Source organism: Melospiza melodia, chromosome W (assembly GCF_035770615.1).
Source record: "Melospiza melodia melodia isolate bMelMel2 chromosome W, bMelMel2.pri, whole genome shotgun sequence".
In the NCBI taxonomy this organism is placed as follows: domain Eukaryota; kingdom Metazoa; phylum Chordata; class Aves; order Passeriformes; family Passerellidae; genus Melospiza; species Melospiza melodia.
In genome coordinates, this window is record NC_086225.1 from 19,662,558 (window position 1) to 19,683,486 (window position 20,929).

The 20,929-nt window shown below is 40.7% G+C and overlaps 1 protein-coding gene across 2 annotated transcripts in view; it reads right to left on the reverse strand.

The window, feature by feature from the left end:
• Window positions 1-20,929, reverse strand: part of LOC134431462 (protein ARK2N-like) — a 66,328-nt gene that overhangs the window by 34,708 nt on the left and 10,691 nt on the right. The window contains exon 2 of one of the 2 annotated variants that reach the window (XM_063179475.1): window positions 4,366-4,548. The exons of the other annotated variant lie outside the window; for it this stretch is intronic. Coding sequence (XP_063035545.1) covers window positions 4,366-4,548 — 183 coding nt within the window. The remainder of the gene's footprint in view (window positions 1-4,365; window positions 4,549-20,929) is intronic. 2 annotated transcript variants of the gene reach the window in all.

Here is a 20,929-nt window from a genome sequence, read left to right on the forward strand (position 1 = left end):
CCCCAGTGATGCAGGGAGACAGGGAATGGGGATTATGGTCATTTCATCACTCGTGGCTTCTCCCGCTGCTCAGGGAGAGGAGTTGTTTCCCTGCTCCACTGTAGGGTCCTTCCCACAGGAGACAGCTTTCTGCGAACTTCTCTGACATGGCTCCATCTCACGAGCAACAGCTCTTTGTGAACTGCTGCAACATGAGTGTGGAAGCCCTGAAGGGGCATCTCCTAAGTTATACCCCATTGGCTCCTTCCCCTGTTCCTGTGTCTGAACATAGGTGTTCCTGAGCCACTCCCTCCCATTTCCCTGATTGGCCTTCACCTTGATACTGCCCGGAGACCAAGGTCAGCCCGGGAGTCCCCTGGGGGGGGGAGAGCTGGACCCTCGGGGTGTGGGTGTGCCTGGGACCTGAACATCTCATGGCACGGCTGAATTAAACAGCTATGGATATTATGCAAAGGCCCTTTTTGTTTCTTTACCCTGGACTTTACTAGCAGCAATTCAGGCTGCAACAATTGCGCCCAACGTGGGGCCTCTGGATTAGTCTGAGACCTCTTCTCCTGGAAAACATGTGCACTAGACCACCCTGAGAATTTTCTTACTCCAGTGTGGTGAGTTTGAAATTTTGGTTCCTTCCTCCTGGTACTCTCGGGTGTTGGAAAGAGACTGGGCTAAGATGGAGACAACACTCACCCACACACAACAAGAAGTTTACTTTAAAAAGTCTTTTCTTCAAGAAAATTTTTGCTTTTCAGAGGAGGAGTTGAAGTATTTTGTACAGTGGTTATTTAAGCATTTTCCTTATATTTCACGGAACTTAGTCCTAACCGATGAATTATTGGAAGTACTTTGGGAAAGGTTAAAAACTAACACAGAATTCCATCCTTTATTTAGTATGATGATGAAATGCGTTCTGAATCTTGAGGATGAACATCAGCTGAAAACCCCTCCTCCATGTTCCCCTCTTCGTGCCCCTGCACCCCCTCCCTTGTCACAAGGAAAGACTCTCCCAGGTTCTCCTATCTGTACTCCTGCTGCCCAAGATGGTGGAGACCGCATGGCAGGGGCCGCAGGGTCTCCCGTTCCGCTGTCTGGTCCCCACACCTCCTCCTAGGGACGTGTTTACCTCAGTTGCTATAGCACCGAAAGATGTGGTGGGGGTGGCAAGATCCGTATCCCCTCGCACAGCCCTGGCAGCAAACCCACAGCCCCCTGCTCACCGTCACTGCTCTGAGAGCCCCGCACTGGCAGTGCCCGCAAGCACCAGGTGAGACAGACCTCCGAGAGGGGGCCAAGCCTGAGTGCGGCCACCAGCACTGGGAGCGGAACAAACTTTGCATGGCAGCGCACCAGCACCAGCAACATGTCCAGAAACACCAACACAAACCCACTGGCAAAGGTAAAAAAATCCTTGCCATGAACATTTTGGGGACAGTAAAATGGTTCAATGTAAAAAACAAATACGGTTTCATAACCCGGAATGATAACTAAGAAGATGTGTTGGTTCATCAGACTGCTATAAAAAAGAATAATCCCAAGAAATACCTCCACAGTCTAGGAGATGGAGAAATTGTGGAATTTAATATAATACAAGGAAGAAAAGACCCCCAAGCAGCCAATGTGACAGGACTTGGTGGAGTTCCAGTGCAAGGCAGTAAACATGCACCAGACTACAAACCTGCAAAATATTATCCACATCATAGAAGACCTCCACACACCTACCAAAGAAATAGAACCCAAAACTAACAACCATCAAGCACCAGCAATAGTCTAAAAGCAAGAAGAGCACAGAACACTGGCAAGCTGTCCTGCATCCAAAGGCCCATGCCAATAATGAAAGAACCTTCCAGTCCAATAAGTCCCACTTCTTCTAATACCCTTCCCCAATTCCTATGGCCTTCCTGCCCCCCTCCCACTTTGTCCTTTTCCTTTCCATTGTCCTATTACCCCTTTTTTATGTTCCCACAAATTCCTGCCACCCTTTTCCCTCTCCCATGGTCTCCCTCCACTAATCCCTTTCCCCACAATTCCTTCATAATACCAGAGGGAGCGTGATTAGGAGGGAAAGAAAGGAATGTTTCCCTAAAGTAACCATCTTTTTCCTAAAGTAATGATTTCTATTTGGAGTTTCCAACAGGCACACCACCACCTATGCTACCTTGTGCAGAGTCTATCGCAGCCAACCACTTTACCACAGGAGACAGAGAAACAGCCCCTGCTGAAAAAACTTTCTCCTGACTCAGTTTCCTGATAAACCATGCTAAGAAAACTCCGCATCCTTCCTGCCAGCTCTAAGACATTCCAGAAAATCTTTTTGGACATTGGGGACTCAGAATTGTTTGCATTTTGAAAATTGTCTTATGGGCGCTTTTGATTGTTTTTGTCATTTTGTGTTGATTCAGTTAATCCTTCAGAGAAGCTTTCTTAATAATATAAAAAAACAGGGAGCTGTGGAAGCCCTGAGGGGGCTTCTCCTAAGTTATACCCCATTGGCTCCTTCCCCTGTTCCTATGTCTGAACATAGGTGTTCCTGAGCCACTCCCTCCCATTTCCCTGATTGGCCTTCATCTTGATACTGCCCGGAGACCAAGGTCAGCCCGGGAGGCCCCTGGGGGGGAGAGCTGGACCCTCGGGGTGTGGGTGCGCCTGGGACCTGAACATCTCACGGCGCGCCTGAATTAAACATCTATGGATATTATGCAAAGGCCCTTTTTGTTTCTTTACCCTGGACTTTACTAGCAGCAATTCAGGCTGCAACAATGAGTCCATCCCACGGACAACAGTACTCCTCAAACTGCTGCAGCATGGATCACTCTTCCACAGGGTGGAGTCCATCAAGAACAGACTGCTCCAGAGGGGTCTCCTCTCTCCACGGGCCTCCCATGGGGTCCCAACCTCCTCTCAGGCATCCACCTGCTCTGGCGTGGGTCTCCTCCATGGGCTGCAGGGTGACAGCTACTTCACCATGGTCTTTGCCACAGGCTGCAGGGCAGTCTCAGCTCCGGTGCCTAGAGCAGCTGCTCTCCTTCCTTTTCCTCTGACCTTGGTGTCTGCATAGTTGCTCCTCTCATGTATTCTCACTTCGCTCTTCTCTGGCCCCAATTACCACTGCACAATAACTTTTTTTTTTCTTCTTAAACATGTTATCACAGAGGTGCTACCACCATTTCTAGTTGACCCAGTCTTGACAGCAGCACATCCATCTTTGGAGATGCCAGGGATTGACTGCCAAACAATGAGAAAGCTTCTAGCAGCTTCTCACATAAGTCATCCCTGTAGCCCCCTCACTACCTAAACCAGGCTATGCAAACCCAATAAAATGCTAAGCTCACTTACCAGCACCTTTTTACCCTTCATGTTTATCTGATGCTGGTCAGTCCGATTTTCTAAGGTGCAGAAGGTATATGGGAAGATTTACTGCTTGTATTTTAAAGAAATGAAGAGAGAAAGAAAAAAGATACAGACAATTCCAATACTTAGATTGTCACCTGTTGGGGATCAAATTAAGTTTACATTTAAATATGAAATATCAGAAATTAATTGTATAGGTTTAAGTTTAATTGCAACTTGCTTACAGCTTGGCATGAGTGGACCCTGCATAAAGCTTAGGAACAGTGAACTTTAAATGAACTCTGTTAGCATGGGTGGCTAAACAGAGGAGAAAACAGAAAGGCTGAATATGTTCAGATAAGGGTTGAGACCCTGGAAGCCCCCAAGGCTGACCCAAGCTGGAAGGTAAGAGCAGTTAATGGTCTGCCCATGTGGACATGGGGAAAGAATCCAATGATGTGTTAGAAGACCCCAGACTATAAATCACCATTGGACCAAGAGATGTGTGCAGGGTGTGTGAAGATCGGGTGCACAGACTGTAAGGGTATAAAGGTCCACTAATCTCTTTGTTCAGGGTCCATCTCTGGAGGCACCCAGCTTGAGCTGAAATAAACTAACTCTGCCTTAGAACCTAGGCTCCAACCTCTTCTTCAGCAGACAAGTTTAACAGCTGGTGGCATGGGTCATCATAATCAATCATTCAGTAACAAGCTTAGCTCATTTTCATTAAAAAAAATCCAAAAACAACACCAAAACCCCAGACCTAAGTTCCAAACAGTAATTAGAAGGAAACAAAGGAGAAAAAATAAATAAGAAAATTAGTGTCAAAAATACATTGCAGGAATCTCTGTCAATTTTTATGAGTTATATTTTGGAATAAATGTCAGACCTTTTTAATAAGCACCAGTACTGGGGTTTTTTTTGCAAAATCCACTTAGGGAGCTTTAAAGTTGTATAAACTATAAAATTACTGAAACAAAGAAAGAGAGATACCTACTGAGATGTTGGAACAAATGTCAGAGGAAGAGAATTTAACCAAACCTGTATCAGCACTCAGTTCATCTAGCGGCCCTCTGGTTCTCCAGGTAGATCCTGAGTCCTGATTTCCTAAAGAATTATTGTGCTCTTGAACTACTGCAGCTGCCAACAGATTGTCCACATTTACCACTTCTGGATCTGAGTTTGTGTCTGATATATCATAGTGAGCTATAACTGGAGGTCCATCTGCAGAAGTAGAGAAAAACAACACAGATTAGAAGTCTGCATACTGTGAAAACCCTCTCTAAAAGTACAAAGTACAATAATTTAAGGATTAATAACATCTCCTACGTGCAGCTTATAGTTTATAGCGATACATTCATTATATGAATCATTAAACTTCAGTTAATGAACATAGTCTGAAATTACAGAGACATTTTAACCTTTGCATACACAGAAAAACGCATTTATGAAATTATCACTTATTTGTGTATTATCTTTTACATTAACGCATCAACATCTCCATATCTGATGACATTATATTTACAATCTTAAAAGGATTCAGTTTCAAATAAAAAATAATAAAACACAGGACTTTAAATTTGGCAAGACAAAATATCTAGAGAATTTTACAAAAGTCAAGTGAGAGCTTACATTACAAAATGGTTGATTGAATAAGACTAACTTTTTGATATAACTGACCAAGTGACGATAAATTTAACATTAGGCAACTTTCCTTTCATAACATTTACCTGTCAAGGGCAGGGAATTTTTTCAAAGTAGCAATGTTTTTTGGTGATGTTTTTTTAAAATCAAGGCTAACAAGAAACAAAACTATCATATGCAGTGATAAATGTGCTTTTAATTCAATATGATTACCATATGCATTTTTGGTCACCAAAGTGAATAAGGTAAGAGGGAGAGAAAATAGCTTATGGGATTCTGAAATCTGTTCTTGAGGAATAACAAAAAGCTATTTTTGGTTTATTTTGTCAGGACCAACAATATTCTTTGTAATGAATGAAAATCACTTATAATTGGAAAACATGCTAGAAACAGAAGAGGCTCAGAAAAAAGTCAAATTCAAGACAAAGATTAATGTAGAAGCAAAGAGAATGGAAAAATAATTCTGAAAGGATGTGCAGTTTAACTTAAATCGTTCACCCCAGCTACAGCTTATTGACTCATAGTGGATGAAAGTGGCTGGAGTTCCCACTCTCCAAATGAGGCAATCAAAACTCTTTCGGCCAAGGCTTCATCAACAAAATCAAGGATTAAATAGAAAAAAGTTTCAAATTTAATTATCTTAAAAGCTGTTTCTCCTGAGGTTTTTAGGGTGGGATTTCTTTTGTTTTGGTTGTGTTGAGTTTGGGTTTTTGTAACTTGGTGCCTGAAACATAATTCAACTCACTATTTTCAGAAGTGCCTGTTTTGTGGTCAGCAACACACTTCGTTGAAGAGTGACCATATCACTTAAGTCATACTAAAGATCAGTATGGCAACAAGGTATGAAGAAATTCACAAAATATTTCAAATCAGACCTGCCTCCAAATCAACAATTTCATAAAATGATGTTATATTAGAAACTTAAAACAGACCTCACAAAAATAAATGGGCAGTTAAATGACAATGTATTAAAGGTCAAACTGTTTGCAACATAAAAAACTGATGATTATGACTGGAAAATAAGTCATGATAATTAACTGAAAGGCAATCTGTCTTTTTAAAAGGCTTACAAAATAATGGAAGACCAAGTTCAAAATTAAGCTGGCTGATGTTCAGTTAATTATTTGTGACAGCCGATGATTAAATTACATGCATAAGCTACAACTGGACTGAATCATAGAGAGGCATGTTGTCTTTCAGTATTATCATTAGAGTTCAGTGTAAACATATATAACATGAGCTATAAAAATAAACAGTCGAGTGGAGAAGATACGAGGGCCAAGTACAATATTGACTATTTGCCCATTTTTTCAATAGGTTATCTAAAATTTCAGGAGCTACGTACTGTTCCTTCAGGTCTTTGTTTCTCTCACTTCTTATTCAGATCTCCAAAAGCAGAAGTGAAATTTGATTTTTAGATAGACATGCCTACATAAATAAAATTGCATTGGGAAAAAAGGCACCAATAGTCTCAAGTCAAAATTGTACCACTCCTACATGTATAATCATGCAAAAATGTATTATAAATATATATACATGCAGAGTGATATTCTCATCACCTACCCATAGAAATAACTTGTGTGAAAGTCTTCATCAGTAGGAAATACAAGCATAAACTTGTTATCTGTAGCTCCACTCTTGTATCTTCCACACTTCCAAACAGAACACCGTATAACTCCACTTCAATTTAGTATACATCAAACAGACAAAAATACTTTCAATATAATTTAAATACTGTCATTACATCTGTCAGTGTAAGAGCCACCAATTTACCAATCTGGAAAAAAACAAGCTGCTTATTTACAAAGCAATCACACCAGAGATCTATTTTTTTCCTCAACCTTGTTTTTCAGAATCAGATTTGAAAACATAAGGGCCCAACACCAGTTTTAACCATATCTATCACAAGGAAACGACCAACAAAGACAATAGCCACGATGCTGCAAGTTCCTGGATTCTCAGCATGTATAAAAGAAGAAATAAGCAATAAGTGCCTATGTGTGTTTAAAAATGTCCAAACAATAAGTTGCAGAGAACTACAACTAGATAAAAGTTGCAGAAAAGGCATATAAAAAAAATCCTCTGTTCCCAAAAGCCTGTTTCCTTTTCAGTGCTATAAGGATGGGACAGGAGCAGTTAAATTTGGAAATAAATAATACTTCCCTAGCCAATTATGTGATCACCTGGTGACATGATGCAAAGTTTATGTGTAGTACCAAGTAATAAAGAAGATTGGCTTCAGCTAGGAAATAAAGTGAAAAAATGCTTTCAGGTTGAAAAGGTAAAAGGATTAACTACAAGCAAAATAGAACTTTATAATCTTTTCTTTGCAATAGAGCCACTCCTTGCAATTACTTACTGTAATGGGATTTCAACAGATAGAAAAACAGACCAAAACAAACCATGCCAGAATCAAAACAATGTAACACAATTAGGAGGTTCCCTTATCAGCAATTTAAGCAATCTGTTTAAGAAAAATCATGTCTTTTGAGAAGCCAAGGTGATGCTGGCTTGGGTTTTGCATTTTTTTCCTATGTTTTCTATATTCTTTGCACATATATTTGTAGCTCTTTAGTCTATTGTATTAGTGACTAGTTTTCCCAGTACTTTTCCATGACCTTTCCTTAAGCAGAAATACAAAATAAATTCCGGAGTTCCAAGCCCCAGGGGGTACAAGGCCCCAATGCTCTCTTGGTTCTTCCTGAGAACCAAGGTTCAAAACAAGTCTTCAAGATACATTTTCATGGACAAAGTACAGCTACTGCCAAAGAGGAGACTCCAGAGAAGGGGCCTGACCTGGGGGGAAATTGCATCACCACTTGTCCTCCTAATTGGTGCCTTTTATCAATTACGCTAATTTCCTAAAGCCTATAAATATGTACTCATCCCTGGAGGGGGTGGGCTTTTGTAGACATCTTTCCATAAGTGCCACTGAAGGCCTTCAAATAAAGATCCGCTCTTATATTACCTCCTTACTAAAATTATCTCGAGTTTAATTTCCAGGTTGGGAAAAAGGCAACAAAGGTAGCTGGAAGATGTACATATCCCCTGGTGATAAGCTATAATTCACTTCTAAAGCAATAAATGCTTGAAAAAGGCAAAGATGAAAGTTAGTAAATACCAGCAGAAAAATCCAGCTGTTTACATTTAATATTAATAGGGGGAGGGAAAGACTGCATTTTTTATTTTTAAAGAATTCAGAGGCAGAGGTCAGCTTGGGGTCAATGTTCCCAAGTGTCCAATTCTCCCTTATTTTACACATTAAATCTAACTCCACAGGACAACTAAATCAGAAGTCACATGCACAGAAATCCATGTCTACACATATCAACCTTCATTTTAAGCTTGCAACATAGAAAAGTCATTAATTTCTTATTTGCTATCTGCTCCCATGTTTTTCATAGAGCCACATTTCAACATTCAGTGGTCTAAACTGTGTTGTAAGATCCATGCTCCTATTATCCCTTATTTCATTATAATGGCAGCACAAGTAAAATGGGAGAATCAACAGTAAAATCTCAGCTATAGGTTAAAAGCAGTGATTCTATAAGAAGCACCATACTTTTGCACTGCAACCACTGTGTATCAATGCACAGGAAACAAAAATATATTAGCTAGCAGAACCTGAATGGGGAATTTAGACCTTTAAATCTATGTAGACAGGCTGAGAGAGTTGGGGTTGTTCAGCCTAGAAAAGGCTCCGGGGAGACCTTGGAGCACCTTCCAGTACCTAAAGGGGCTACAAGAGAGCTGGAGAGGGACTTTGGACAAGGGCATGGAGGGATAAGAAAAGGGGGAATGGATTAAAAATGACAGAGGGCAGGGTTAGATTAGATATTGGACAGGAACTGACTTTGAGAGTGGTGAGGCAGTGGAGCAGGTTGCTCAGGGAAGCTGTGAATTCCCCATCCCTGGCAGTGTTCAAGGCCAGGTTGGATGGGGCTTTGAACAACCTGGTCTAGTGGAAGGTGTCCCTGCCCATGGCAGAGAGGTTGGAACTAGGGAGTCTTTAAGGTCCCTTCCAACCCAAACCATTCCATGAGACTGACTCTAAATCATTACTTTAGGTTTCCTAAATTTAGGCAAGTTCTTCCAAGCTCATCATCACCTAAACTCCCTACCACTGTAGCCAGAGACAAATTGTTCAGAGTAAGGTAATCCCAGTCTGGAAATTGCAGCCTGGAGCATCACCATCTCCCCTCCTTCCCTAGTAAACACAAAGACCTTAGGCAGCCACCTTAGCCAAGGCACCTAACTTTTACATATCTGAAGTTCAGCAAGATTAATTCCAGCTTTAGGAATGGGATTTAAACTTTGCTGTTTTCTCTACAAGTAGAGGAAAAAGACTGATATCTCCAGAAGGCTATTCCGATTAAAATAATTTCAGAATTAAAAGTCTAATTTTGGTGGTCTGAATTGCACTCTGGAGTCATCAGTGTATTTACAGTGAAGGAGACGTGGAGCCTTATTTAGGTGTAAATATCACACTAAGCTTTAAAACACACATAACAGGTACAATAATATTAGCAATAATAATTACAGCACTTAACTCTCACAGAAAGCTTTCCACTAGAGGATCTCGAAGAACTCTGAGGTGCTTATTAACCTCCTTTGGCCTATGGGGGAAATTGAGGCAAGCAGAGATTCGCAGCTTGCTCAAGGCTAACAAGGAAAAGAGCTCAGCTCTGGTGAAAGCAATACTCCCCTCAAATTACTGAGGAGCTTAAAAATAGTGTCTAGGAATGCTTTCATGAAATGTGCAAAAGCTAAAATGGTGACACACAGAGGCACCTAAGTAATTGAAAGCCAAAAGAGACACAGCTTCTTCCAGCCTCACCTCTACATCTTTACTGTGAATATAGGTACTGCATTGTCTCAATCTCTCAAACTCAATTGGATGTATTTTTATATAACAAAAGGAAATACTGAAACATTTTAAAATAATAGGAGTTAAGAATGCCCTCAATTACACTTGACATTTAAATTTAAGCAATAATGCCATTTACTTCAAGATTACACAAAACATGTATTGGAGTCTAAGACCTATATAAATTTTAAGATCAGATGATCATTACAGTAATTGAAATATTTTGTGTGTCAAAACCTAGAGGATTCATCTTAAATTTGTTAAAATATTTTACAGTAGACACATCAGTAACTTTGATCCAAACAGAAAGGCTTCATATAAAAGACTACAGGCTAACAGCCTTTTTGTTTAGATAAGCAATACAACCCTGTTATTATTTCAAATGTGACCCAGAGCTACTGTTTCATAAAGTATGCACAGTTCAAATGGCATAATATAGCTAGACACTAAAACAATTCCAATGAGGGGATGGGGGGCAGGATCTGTGCTTTTTTTAATGTTGTTTAGCAACATGAAACACTTCATTATGATGATTATTTATTTATTTATTTGAGGTTACAGTATTTACATTTCAAAATTTACAGAGTTAGGCAAAGAATACACTGTAAATGCATTAAAAAATAGTGTAACAGCATTCCTTCCAAAATCATAAAGTGAACTTTATTGGTGAACCCACTTTCCTCCCCTTTTCCTTAATTTCACAAAGCAAAGGGTTTGTGTTTGTTTTTTTAACCATAATAAAATAATAAAATCAAAACAACATTATCAAATGAGTATCTGTTCTCAGACTGGATCATTTTTAATATATCACATCAAAAGAGATCTCAAAAAATTCAAGTCTTGCTGATCAAAATTAATTTTTTCAGGCTTTTTGATGACTAGATGGAAAATATCTTGGATTTGTTTAATCAAATTATATATAAAGATATAATAAAGTCTTTTTCATTGTGTGCTAAGCAAAGGCACATGGAATATGGCTGTGCATTGAAATTATTGGGAAGTGGCCTCTATTTCTCATTACAGGATTTATTTACCCTGATGCCATCTACTGATTCATTAATTATGGAAACAGATATATTAGACAGATCTCTTCCCCAGTTTTACTTGCAAAAGTCTATCAGGAGGCTTTTGGAAACCATCACAACCTACACTCTTACATAGCCATGACAGTTAAAAAGAAAATTCCGGGTGTAAATACCACTTACATTAGGAAAAGGCAGCAAACACACACCCCCTACATACCCCTCCAGAAAACATCACATTTTTGCAAGTACAAACTGCATTTTCCCAAGGAAGGACTGATACAGCCTTGATGCAAAGCTTTTGATGTTCCAGACTAATCCATTGCTCCCATCAGTTGGTGAGATTTAACAGAGTGCTTGAACTTCCTTCTAACTTAATAAGCCTATTTTTCACATGCCTTCATTTTGATGATCTAACACTATGAAAGTAACAAAATGTGTGAGAAAGACTGGTTTCTAGCTTCATGTTTTCAAGGTACTATTTCTATCAATCAGCCCAAATATTTTAGCTTTTACAGTACAAATTACAAAGTGCATTTGTTCTACTGCTTCCAAATGTAACTGCAGTGGTCACAGTGCAGACTCTAATTATTTCAGAAATATCTACTCAACTGGTCTGATTCATACACCCTCATCAGGCAAAGACTCCTCTGAAATTCATCTGAAGGATCTGACCAAAAACTACAGAATAATTTTATTTCTAATGAGATTAAATGCTAGCCCCATTAAAACCAATAGCAAACTTCTACTAATATCAATAGGGCTAGAATTTAATTTCTTAACACACTCAAAATATTACTTTAAGAAAAAAGAGATTTACAGTATGCGGATACAGGAAGAGGCAAAATATATTAACAAGAGAAATCAGTGAAAGTAAACATATTTCAATTTGTAAAATAGCTACCAAATATAATCCTGTTTCACTGAAGTTAAAATTGGTCATCCAGTCTTAACTCTGGCAGCTCAGATAAAATAACCTAACTATTCTGCAAAAACACCAAAAGACACTGTGAACTAAAAAAATAGAGATGTATATTTCTGCCTGAATTATTTTATCAAAATACTGTTAAAAATTATACTGAAGTCTAGTATATATGAAAGGTTGAAGACTTCTTTTTTTCCTTGCTCAGTTAAGTTTTGCAATGGAAAAACGGAAAAAAGTTTCACTGCCTTTACTTCAATGTTTTTTCTAAATAAAACCGGAGAATTCAGATGTTTTAAGCAAAATCTCAGATATTCAGATTTTTTAAAAGTGTGAAGGGTAGAACTTCCTAAAGACCTTGCTTGCCAAACCCCACTTGAGGGAGGGAAGCAGCACAAATGCCTGGGAAAGAACATGCAGCCAAGTCTGTAAAACCACTGCACATTAAAGCCCCTGGACTTTCAAGGATTCCAAAAAATAGTCAAATTCTAGGAGAAAATCCTTTAAATTTACATTTACTGAGCTGTCAGTTTGACATTTAGAGACATTTAAAGGAAGCCTTTATATAAACTTTTTTCTTTTGCAAAGGAAGCTGTGTTTCACCTGCTGCTAAATCCTAACTCCACAGTGATACCATTACTCCTATGCTGAAACGGCTGCCACATTAGAAAACATGTAATTCAATATTCAAAATTACAATATAGGAACAGATTGCTCAGAGAAGTTGTGAATCCTCATCCCAGGAAGTATTCAAGACCAGGTTGGATGGGGCTTGGAGCCACCTGGTCTAGTGGAAAGTATCCCTGTCCATGGCAGGGGGGTTGGAAATGGATGGTCTTTAAGGTCCCTTCCAACCCAAGCTATTCTATGATTCTCTGACCTCTAGGAGTATACACCAGAATTACACCAGTTTACACCAGTTAATCTGAGTCAATGTATTTAATCTTTGAAACCATAAGTAAAATTCTTTAAAGAAAATGGAATGTTTCTTTACTCCATTATGAAGTATAAAACCTAGGGAAATTAGAGAAACCTTATCATCTGTGATTCTCCACATCTGTGAAAAACTACTGATTTCTCCTCTACTTGTTACATTTGGTAGTTTTCAAGTAATTTCTTGAGATGTGAGCATAAACATACATTCAAAATGTAACTGAGTTGGAAAGTAGGAGTTTCCTTCTGATAATCTTAAAATAAGTCAGACTGATTTCATGAAATACAGAATGGATGAGGTTAAAATTTATATGAAAATTTCAGCTGAAGCAAGTTTAACTTCCCAAAAATTCATAGTCAAAGTCCTTTAAAAATAAGACCTTATAATGGAAATCATGACAAACATATGGCTGCATTTAATATAGCAAAAGAATTCCCAGAAGAAAAAAAAACATAATCTGCAAATATGTATTGGCAATCTGTTTTCTCAAAGAGATGCCAAAGTCTGTCGCACACTTATTAAAAATGCAGACTCATCACTACTATTGGTATCTGAAGGTTGGTTTCTTCAGGGCTCGGAATCTCTCAAATTCACAATACAAAGCAAGAAAAGAGATGTTCCTGTTTAATGCCACAGCTTGCCAAATCCTTCATCAGGTAGATTATACTACACCAGAAAAACAACAGAAAGGCGGGGTTCCCCTCTCAGTTCGCAGAGAAACATACTGCTTCACATGGAAAACAAGCTCATGGACCAGCTATTCAGCTGTGTAAATCAACAAACACTTTTCGTTTCAGAGGAGCTGGTTTATGATAGCTGAAGACCTGGCTCCAGTTTTGAGGCAAGAGAAAAGAGTGACCAAAGAAATTAATATTTACCATTTACAACCGTTGATCTTGCACAAGTGTTCTTAACACTAGATAGGTTTTATGGGGAAATTAAGTTTAAATTATATCTAATATTAACTATTCCCTCAGTCTTCTGGGTACCTTGGGATAATTTTATCCTGGAAAGAACACAACTTTAAAATCTATGCTCAGCTGCTGTCATCCTCTGCTTGTTCTTTCACATTCAAAGTTGCTTGCACTGAAATAAACAATTAACTGAAATTGATGAAATTAAAAGGTTTTAAATTTTGACTCTTACTAACCAAATCCAAATTTTATCTATTAATACACAGAATTATTGCAATTTTAATTTTTAACTACCTGACTGAGACATTTAAGCTTGGCAGAAATTTCACTGGCTACATTCCAAACAAAGCTATTATCCATTTATGAGATCTGTATATAAAGGTGTTTCAGTCTGAGAGATAAATAAGTTAAACTTATCTCCTTACAAAATTTGTTTACAAATACCTAATTGCTCCATATATATATACTATTTTATAAGAAAGGTTAAAGTCATGCTTTTTACACATACTGTGTTAAGTGGCTGTCCTAGTTCCAGCCAGGACAGAGTTAATTTTTGCAGTAGCCAGGATCAGCATGGCTAGGACCAGGAGGTTACTCTATACCACCTCAAGGTCATTTTCTGGGAAGGAGGGAAGAGACCTTCCCAGACCAGACAAAGGTCTGGTATTGTCAGGCTCTGTTGGTGGTACATCGGTGAGCATTTGCATGTGAATCACTCACCTCTCTTGAACACTTTTGTTATTAATATTGTTGCTGTTACTGTTCTTTATGTTGTTTCCAGGAAATTGTTATTTCAACCTGTAATATTTACCTTTTGTTTCTCCAATTCTCTTCTCCAGACCAGCAGAGAGGGAGGGTGGAGTGAGCAAGTGGGAGCACTAAATCGGAGAATATCATTCCTAAACCATGACAGTCGTATTTAGTGCCCAATGTGAGGCACAAAGGGTTGAGATAGCAACAGATCTGCCTCAGGTTGGAAACAAATTTGATCTAAGCATCTGTTGTATGAGGCAATGAACCACTGGTCACAATGTTGCTTGGTCTGTTCATTCACGTGATTGTGGAACCTAATCCTGTATATATTCTTTGTATATGCAATGTGCCCATCACAGTGGTCTTTTTCAGAGCAGGGAGAAGGGATCAGGATTTCTTTGTTGCTGTACTGAGGGATATCACCTTATGACATGATAACATCAAGGGCAATGAGTGTCATTTGGGATGTGTATTCAGTGCTGCTCTCCTACCCTTGCTTCAGGCACTACTTTTGGGACTGCACTAATAATCATACCCAGTCTGTGGAGGGAACAGGGCAGGATGACTTTCCCCAGGCTTTCACCCCCTTTTCCTCCTTCAGGCCTGGTAGAAAAGGTTCTGAGAATTTTGAATTTCCTTTGAATGCTAAGGAAAGCATGTTATTGTTGCTAAGTCTGCCAGGTCTCCTCAGTGAGGTCCACACCCCATTTAGAGTCACAAAAGAGATTTCTAGGGAGGTCATTCAAAGATCTGCCTCGAAGGTGGATAGTCATAGGTGGTATGGAATGTGGGAGGAAATGGGCCAGTATTTGGAGGACTTCTCTGATAGTCTGGAAATTCACCCCTGAACTACAGGACCTTCCTAAAGTGAAAAAATATGTGAAAGGAAAATGATGTGGAAATTCCAGAGAGGCGCAAAGTTATGCAACATGCTGGGAGTTGGCTACTATTTATTGGACATGGCTCAATACTAGACTGAATCCTCAGAGGGAGGAGGAGAAAAGCAGACCAACAGTCACTGTGGCAACTCAAACTGCAGCTGAACCAGAGGAGCAACTTGTACCAGTAGCAGTCACCCCTATACAGAAGAAATCCAAGACCAAATCAGTTTGCTTAGTGGGGAATGAAAAGAAAGTAGGGCCCTCGCAGCAGAAGGAAGATGCAGAGTCAGAGATAATAGTCCGATCCTTATCCCTGAGTGAGCTGCAAGACATGCAAAAAGATTTCAGTCACAAATCAGGTGAGCCCCTGGTGACCTGGCTGCTCCCATGCTGTGATATCATGGCTCATAACATGAAACTAGATGGTAGTAAAGCCAAGCAACTGGCATCCATGGGAATTAATGAGGGGATTGGGAAAAGAACAGGAACTCTCAGCCTCTGAAAGCGACACCTGTCAAGCGTGAGGGAAAGGTATTCTCTCAAGGATGATGCAGTAGTGCACCCAAGCAGGTGGAATGCCATGGAGCAAGGTATCCAGTATCTGAGAGAATTAGCTGTGCTGGATGTAATCTATAGGGATTCAAATACCAAGCAGTCCCCTCTAGATCCAGATGAGGTCCAGTGTACACAGTCCATGTGATGGAAGTTTGTACAGTGTATCATCATCGTACACCAACTTGTTAGCATTGATGTCAATGAAAGAAGAACAATCGGTGCTTTAGTTGACTACTTGACTCCAGCAATCTCATCTTTTTTCCTCCCTACTCACCTGCACCTCAGCTCTGTAACAATTGTCCAAGACTGCAGACAGACTTGAAAGACTCAAGCAAGTTAGGAAGGAAATGTCCCATGCCCTGCAAGAACAGACCAGTCTCTGCTACTGGGGCAAGCGCTCCCCTGCTAGAAAGGGTACACACCACCAGGTAAGCTGTGGTTTTACCTGCATGACTGTAGGGGGATAGAATATAACAAAGGTAGTATAGAAAGTAATCTTACCCCCTAAAGAGTTGCAGCTGGGTTAATTATTAAAGATTAGGAGCAGGCCTGATTTTAACAGGCCACAGCTGTAGCCAATAAGAAGAGTGTTATAAAAGAGTGGATGGTTTGGTTGAGGGGAACTGGAGTCAGTTGGCTACTGCAAGAAGAAGAAAGAGTCAGTGCTTACAGGAGCTGCCTACAAGAAACATCAAGGAGACGTGAAATTCTAGCAATATGGAACCTTTGCAATATAATGACAACACGTGACCATGGAGAAGACATGAGGAAGTGGGATTGAAATCTGCCCCTGGCCTAGCAGCATGGAGATGTGAAATGAGAGGAAGAAGAACCACCACAGGAAATTCTTCACAGATAAATGCTGCACCAGTTTCTAGTGGGCAAGTCCTCAGACAGAAAAAAGGGCTGATGCTTTTTCAGATCCTCTTGAAGGGACCTCCAATGCATATTTACATGAAGTGAGCAACAAGTACTATGACCAGTGTTGTCACATTGCAGCTGATCTGAAGCGGCCCCCTAAACTCAACCAACCTAGAAGAAAACAAGTCCTCAGATAAGGCAGGATGGGTTGGATTCAAACCCAAGCAAAGGCTTCAGCCAACCCTGTTCTAGCTAAGATGCAGATACACTGCTGGGCAGAGAGAGGTCTCATCCAATTCTAAACCTGGGAAATCCAAAGCCCTATAAAAGGGGCAGCCATATTAAACTCGTGTCTGTTTGCTAATGACCCACTGGTGTTGTGTTGGGTCTCCAACCATGACCCCACATATCAGATCAGAACAAGAGGGGCCCTGCCTCTGGCCAGGTGGACAAAAGGGACAGTCAGATCTACTGGACTGTGTGGATCTGATGGCCTGGCATGTCAGACCAACAGGAGTATAAGGCTTCAGTCGACACTGGTGTACAATGTATCCTAAGCCACTGAAATATGTAGGGACAGAATTTATTTCTGTTTCTGGGGTGACAGGGGGATTCCAACAGCTGACTGTACTGGAACTGAAGTAAGCCTGACCAGGGAACGAATGGCAAAACCACCCCACTGTGACTGGCACAGAGGCTCCATGCATCCTTGGCATAGATTACCTCAGGAGAGTGTATTTCAAAGACGCAAAAGGGTATTGTGGGGCTTTTGGGATAGCTGCTGTGGAGGCAGTGGAAATTAGAGAGCTTAATACCTTGCCTGGTCTCTCAGAGGACCCTTCTGCTGTGGGACTGCTGAGGCTCCAAGAACAATAGGTACCAATCACTTCCACAACACTGCACCGTTGACAACACCACACTAACTTGGACTCTCATCCATGAGATGATTTGTGAACTGGAGAGCCAGGGATTGGTCAGCAAGACTCATTCACCCTTTAATAGTTCTATATGGCCAGCACATAAGTACAATGGAGAGTGGAGGCTGACAGTGGACTATCGTGGCCTGATCAAAGTCACACCATCACTGAGTGCCGCTGTGCTGGACATGCTGGAACTTCAGTAAGAACAGACCTGTCTATCATGTGACCCAGAAAAAGAATGATTGCAAGTGGGATCCTGAACAGCAACAAGCTTTTGGACAAATTAAACAGGAAATTGTTCATGCAGTAGCCCTTGGGCCAGTCAGGACAGGGTGTGAGGCACATGCTTTACTCCACAGCTGGGAAGAATGGTCCTTCCTGGAGTCTCTGAAAAGAAGTACCCAGGAAGACTTGAACATGGCCTCAGATTCTGGAGTCAGGGATACAATGAATCCAAGGCCTGTTAAACCCCAGCTGAAAAAGAGATACTGGCAGTTTATGAAGGGGTTCACACTGCTTCAGAAGTGATTGACACCAAAGTACAGCTCCCCCTGGCACCCTGACTGGCAGTGCTGGGCTGGGTGTTTAAAGGGGAAGCCCCTTCAACACATCATGCCACTGGTGCTTTGTGAATTAAGTGGATCACTGATCACACAGTAATCTCAGATAGGAAATCCTAACTGCCTTGGGATCTTGGAGATCATCACAAACTGTCCCAAAGCCAGATCAGGTCAGGTTGTAGAGCTGAAAGATATCCAGCTGGCTCCAGCTGAATGAGTGAAATGGTCAACACTACATCTCTGCACTGACTTGTTGATGGTATCAAATGCTCTGTAGGGGTGGGTGGACTGATGGAAAAAGACCAATAGTCAGTGCAGAAGAAAACCCATCTGGGCTGCTGAATTGTGGCAAGAGATCACTGCCTGGGTAGAGAAGTTGGCTGTCAAAGTCCATAATGTGGATGCACACGTACCTAAGGGTTGGGCTAATGAGGAGCATCCCAACAACAGACGGGTAGATCCAGCTGCCAAGAATCTGTCTCAGGTAGATCTGGACTGGCACCATAAGGTTGAATTATTTCTGGCTCAGTGGGCCCATGACTCCTCAGGTCATCAGGGAAGAGATGTAACATACAGGTGGGCTTGTGACCAAGGGGTGGACTTAACCATGGAGACTATCTCCCAGGTTATCCATAACTGTAAAACATGCACTGCAATCAAGCAGGCCAAGCAGGTATAGCCTCTGTGGTATGGGGGGGGACAATAGTTAAAATATAAATATGGGGAAGCCTGTCAGATTCATTATATCACACTCCCACAAACCTGCCAAGGCAAGCACTATGTGCTTACATTGTTGGAAACAAACACTGGATGGCTGGACACACATCCTGTGACTCACACAACTGCTCGAAACACCATCTTGGGCCTTGAAATGCAAGTCCTGCAGTGACATAGCACCCCAGAAATAACTGAGTTGCATGATGGGACTCATTTCAAAAATAGCTTCATAAACACCTGGGCCAGAAAGCACAGGATTGAGTGGGTGTATCATATTCCCTATCATGCACCAGCCTCTGGGAAAACTGAACAGTACAATGGACTGTTAAAAACCACACTGAAAGCAATGGGTGATGGAACCTTCAAACATTGGGATCTACATATAGCAAAGGCCACCTGGTCAGTTAACACTAGAGGTGTTGCCAATTGAGCTGGCCCTGCCCAATCAAAACCACCACGTGCCATAGGAGGGGATAAAGTCCCCATGGTATATATGAGGAATGTGTTAGGAAAGACAGTTTGGGTTAGTCCTGCCTCAAGCAAAGGCAAACCCATCTGTGGGATTGTTTTTGCTCGAGGGCCTGGGTGGGTAATGCAGAGGGACAGGGAAACACAATGTATATCTTAAGGAGATTTGATTTTTGGGTGAGAACAGTCACCAATGTTGAACTGTATAATATTAGTTGAGTAATGACACTGCCACTGTATGCCATTACTACCATGGACAATGGGGAGGGACTGCTCCAGATACACCAGTCATGAGCTCATGATAGAGTAACCAGCTAACAACTCACAAGCCCTTCTGCCCACAAAGACATCTAGGATGGATAGAACCCACAGTCATGGACTAAATAAACTCAACAAACATCTTGGAGGGAACAGCCATTGACTATATACATGTGCGCATGTGTATATAGTCGGAAGGTGTAGGATCTGGGCATAACATAGATGGTGTAGAATAAGTACTGGAAAATGTCCTGGTTCTGTCCAGGACAGGGTTAATTTTTACAGTAGCCAGGATGGGTCATGGCTAGGACCAGGAAGTTATTCCATACTCCTTCACACAAGTTTTTTTGGGAATGGGGAAAGGGGTCCCTTTTGATTTGAGGTAATGTGGCAGCAGTTGCATGTAGTCAGGCTCTGTTGGTGGTACAGTGGTGAGCATTTGCACAGTGAATTACTTGCCTCTCTTGTACACTTTTGTTATTAGTATCCTAGCTGTTACTGTTTCTTTTCTTATCTCATTGCTGTTTCCAGGAAATTGTTCTTATCTCAACCCATGATCTTTACCTTTTGTGCCTCCAATTCTCTGTGAGCAAGCGGCAAGTAGTTAGGAGTGGTTTCAGTGTGAACACTAAATTGGAGAATACCATTCTTAAGCCAGTACAGGGACTCTTACACATTGAAAGAAAGCAGTCACAGCAAAAAGGTGGTTCTACATGCATGGGAACACTTGTGAAGTTGTCATGCTTTAAAATATGCTGCTCTTATCATCATCATAAAGGTATATATATATATATATATTTAGTCTTTGAACACCAGAAGCATTTGATTTATTTTTTCCATATATATCAGCAAATAATCTACCCTGAAGGATATTAAATGCTAAAGAGATGAGAACATGTTTATTAAATTACAATCAAACATAGAATAACTTGTTTAACTTTTACCTGAAATGCACACAATTTTAGATAAGGGATTTTTCTAACAAGCTGTCCTGGATTGTAAGATAAGTGTGTATTCTATTGGCCATCTGTTAGAGGTGGTGCAGTTATTTTCTGCTAATTGGGAAGTTTTCATTATCTCTTCCACAAACCAATCCTCCCTCGGGGAAATATCTTCTGTTAATGGGCCATTGAGTCTCACTGCATGACTGATAAAAATTACATCATCCCATTGTGAGATGCTCCACCCAGGGGAAGGAGCCAAGCATTCCTAACTGGATATAATCTGAGATTTTGGGACACCAGGGCAGCCTTCTCCACTGGATTCCCAGAGGAAGACAAGGCCCATCTACATCACCACTGGCTCTTCAGAGAAAGACTACACCCTTCT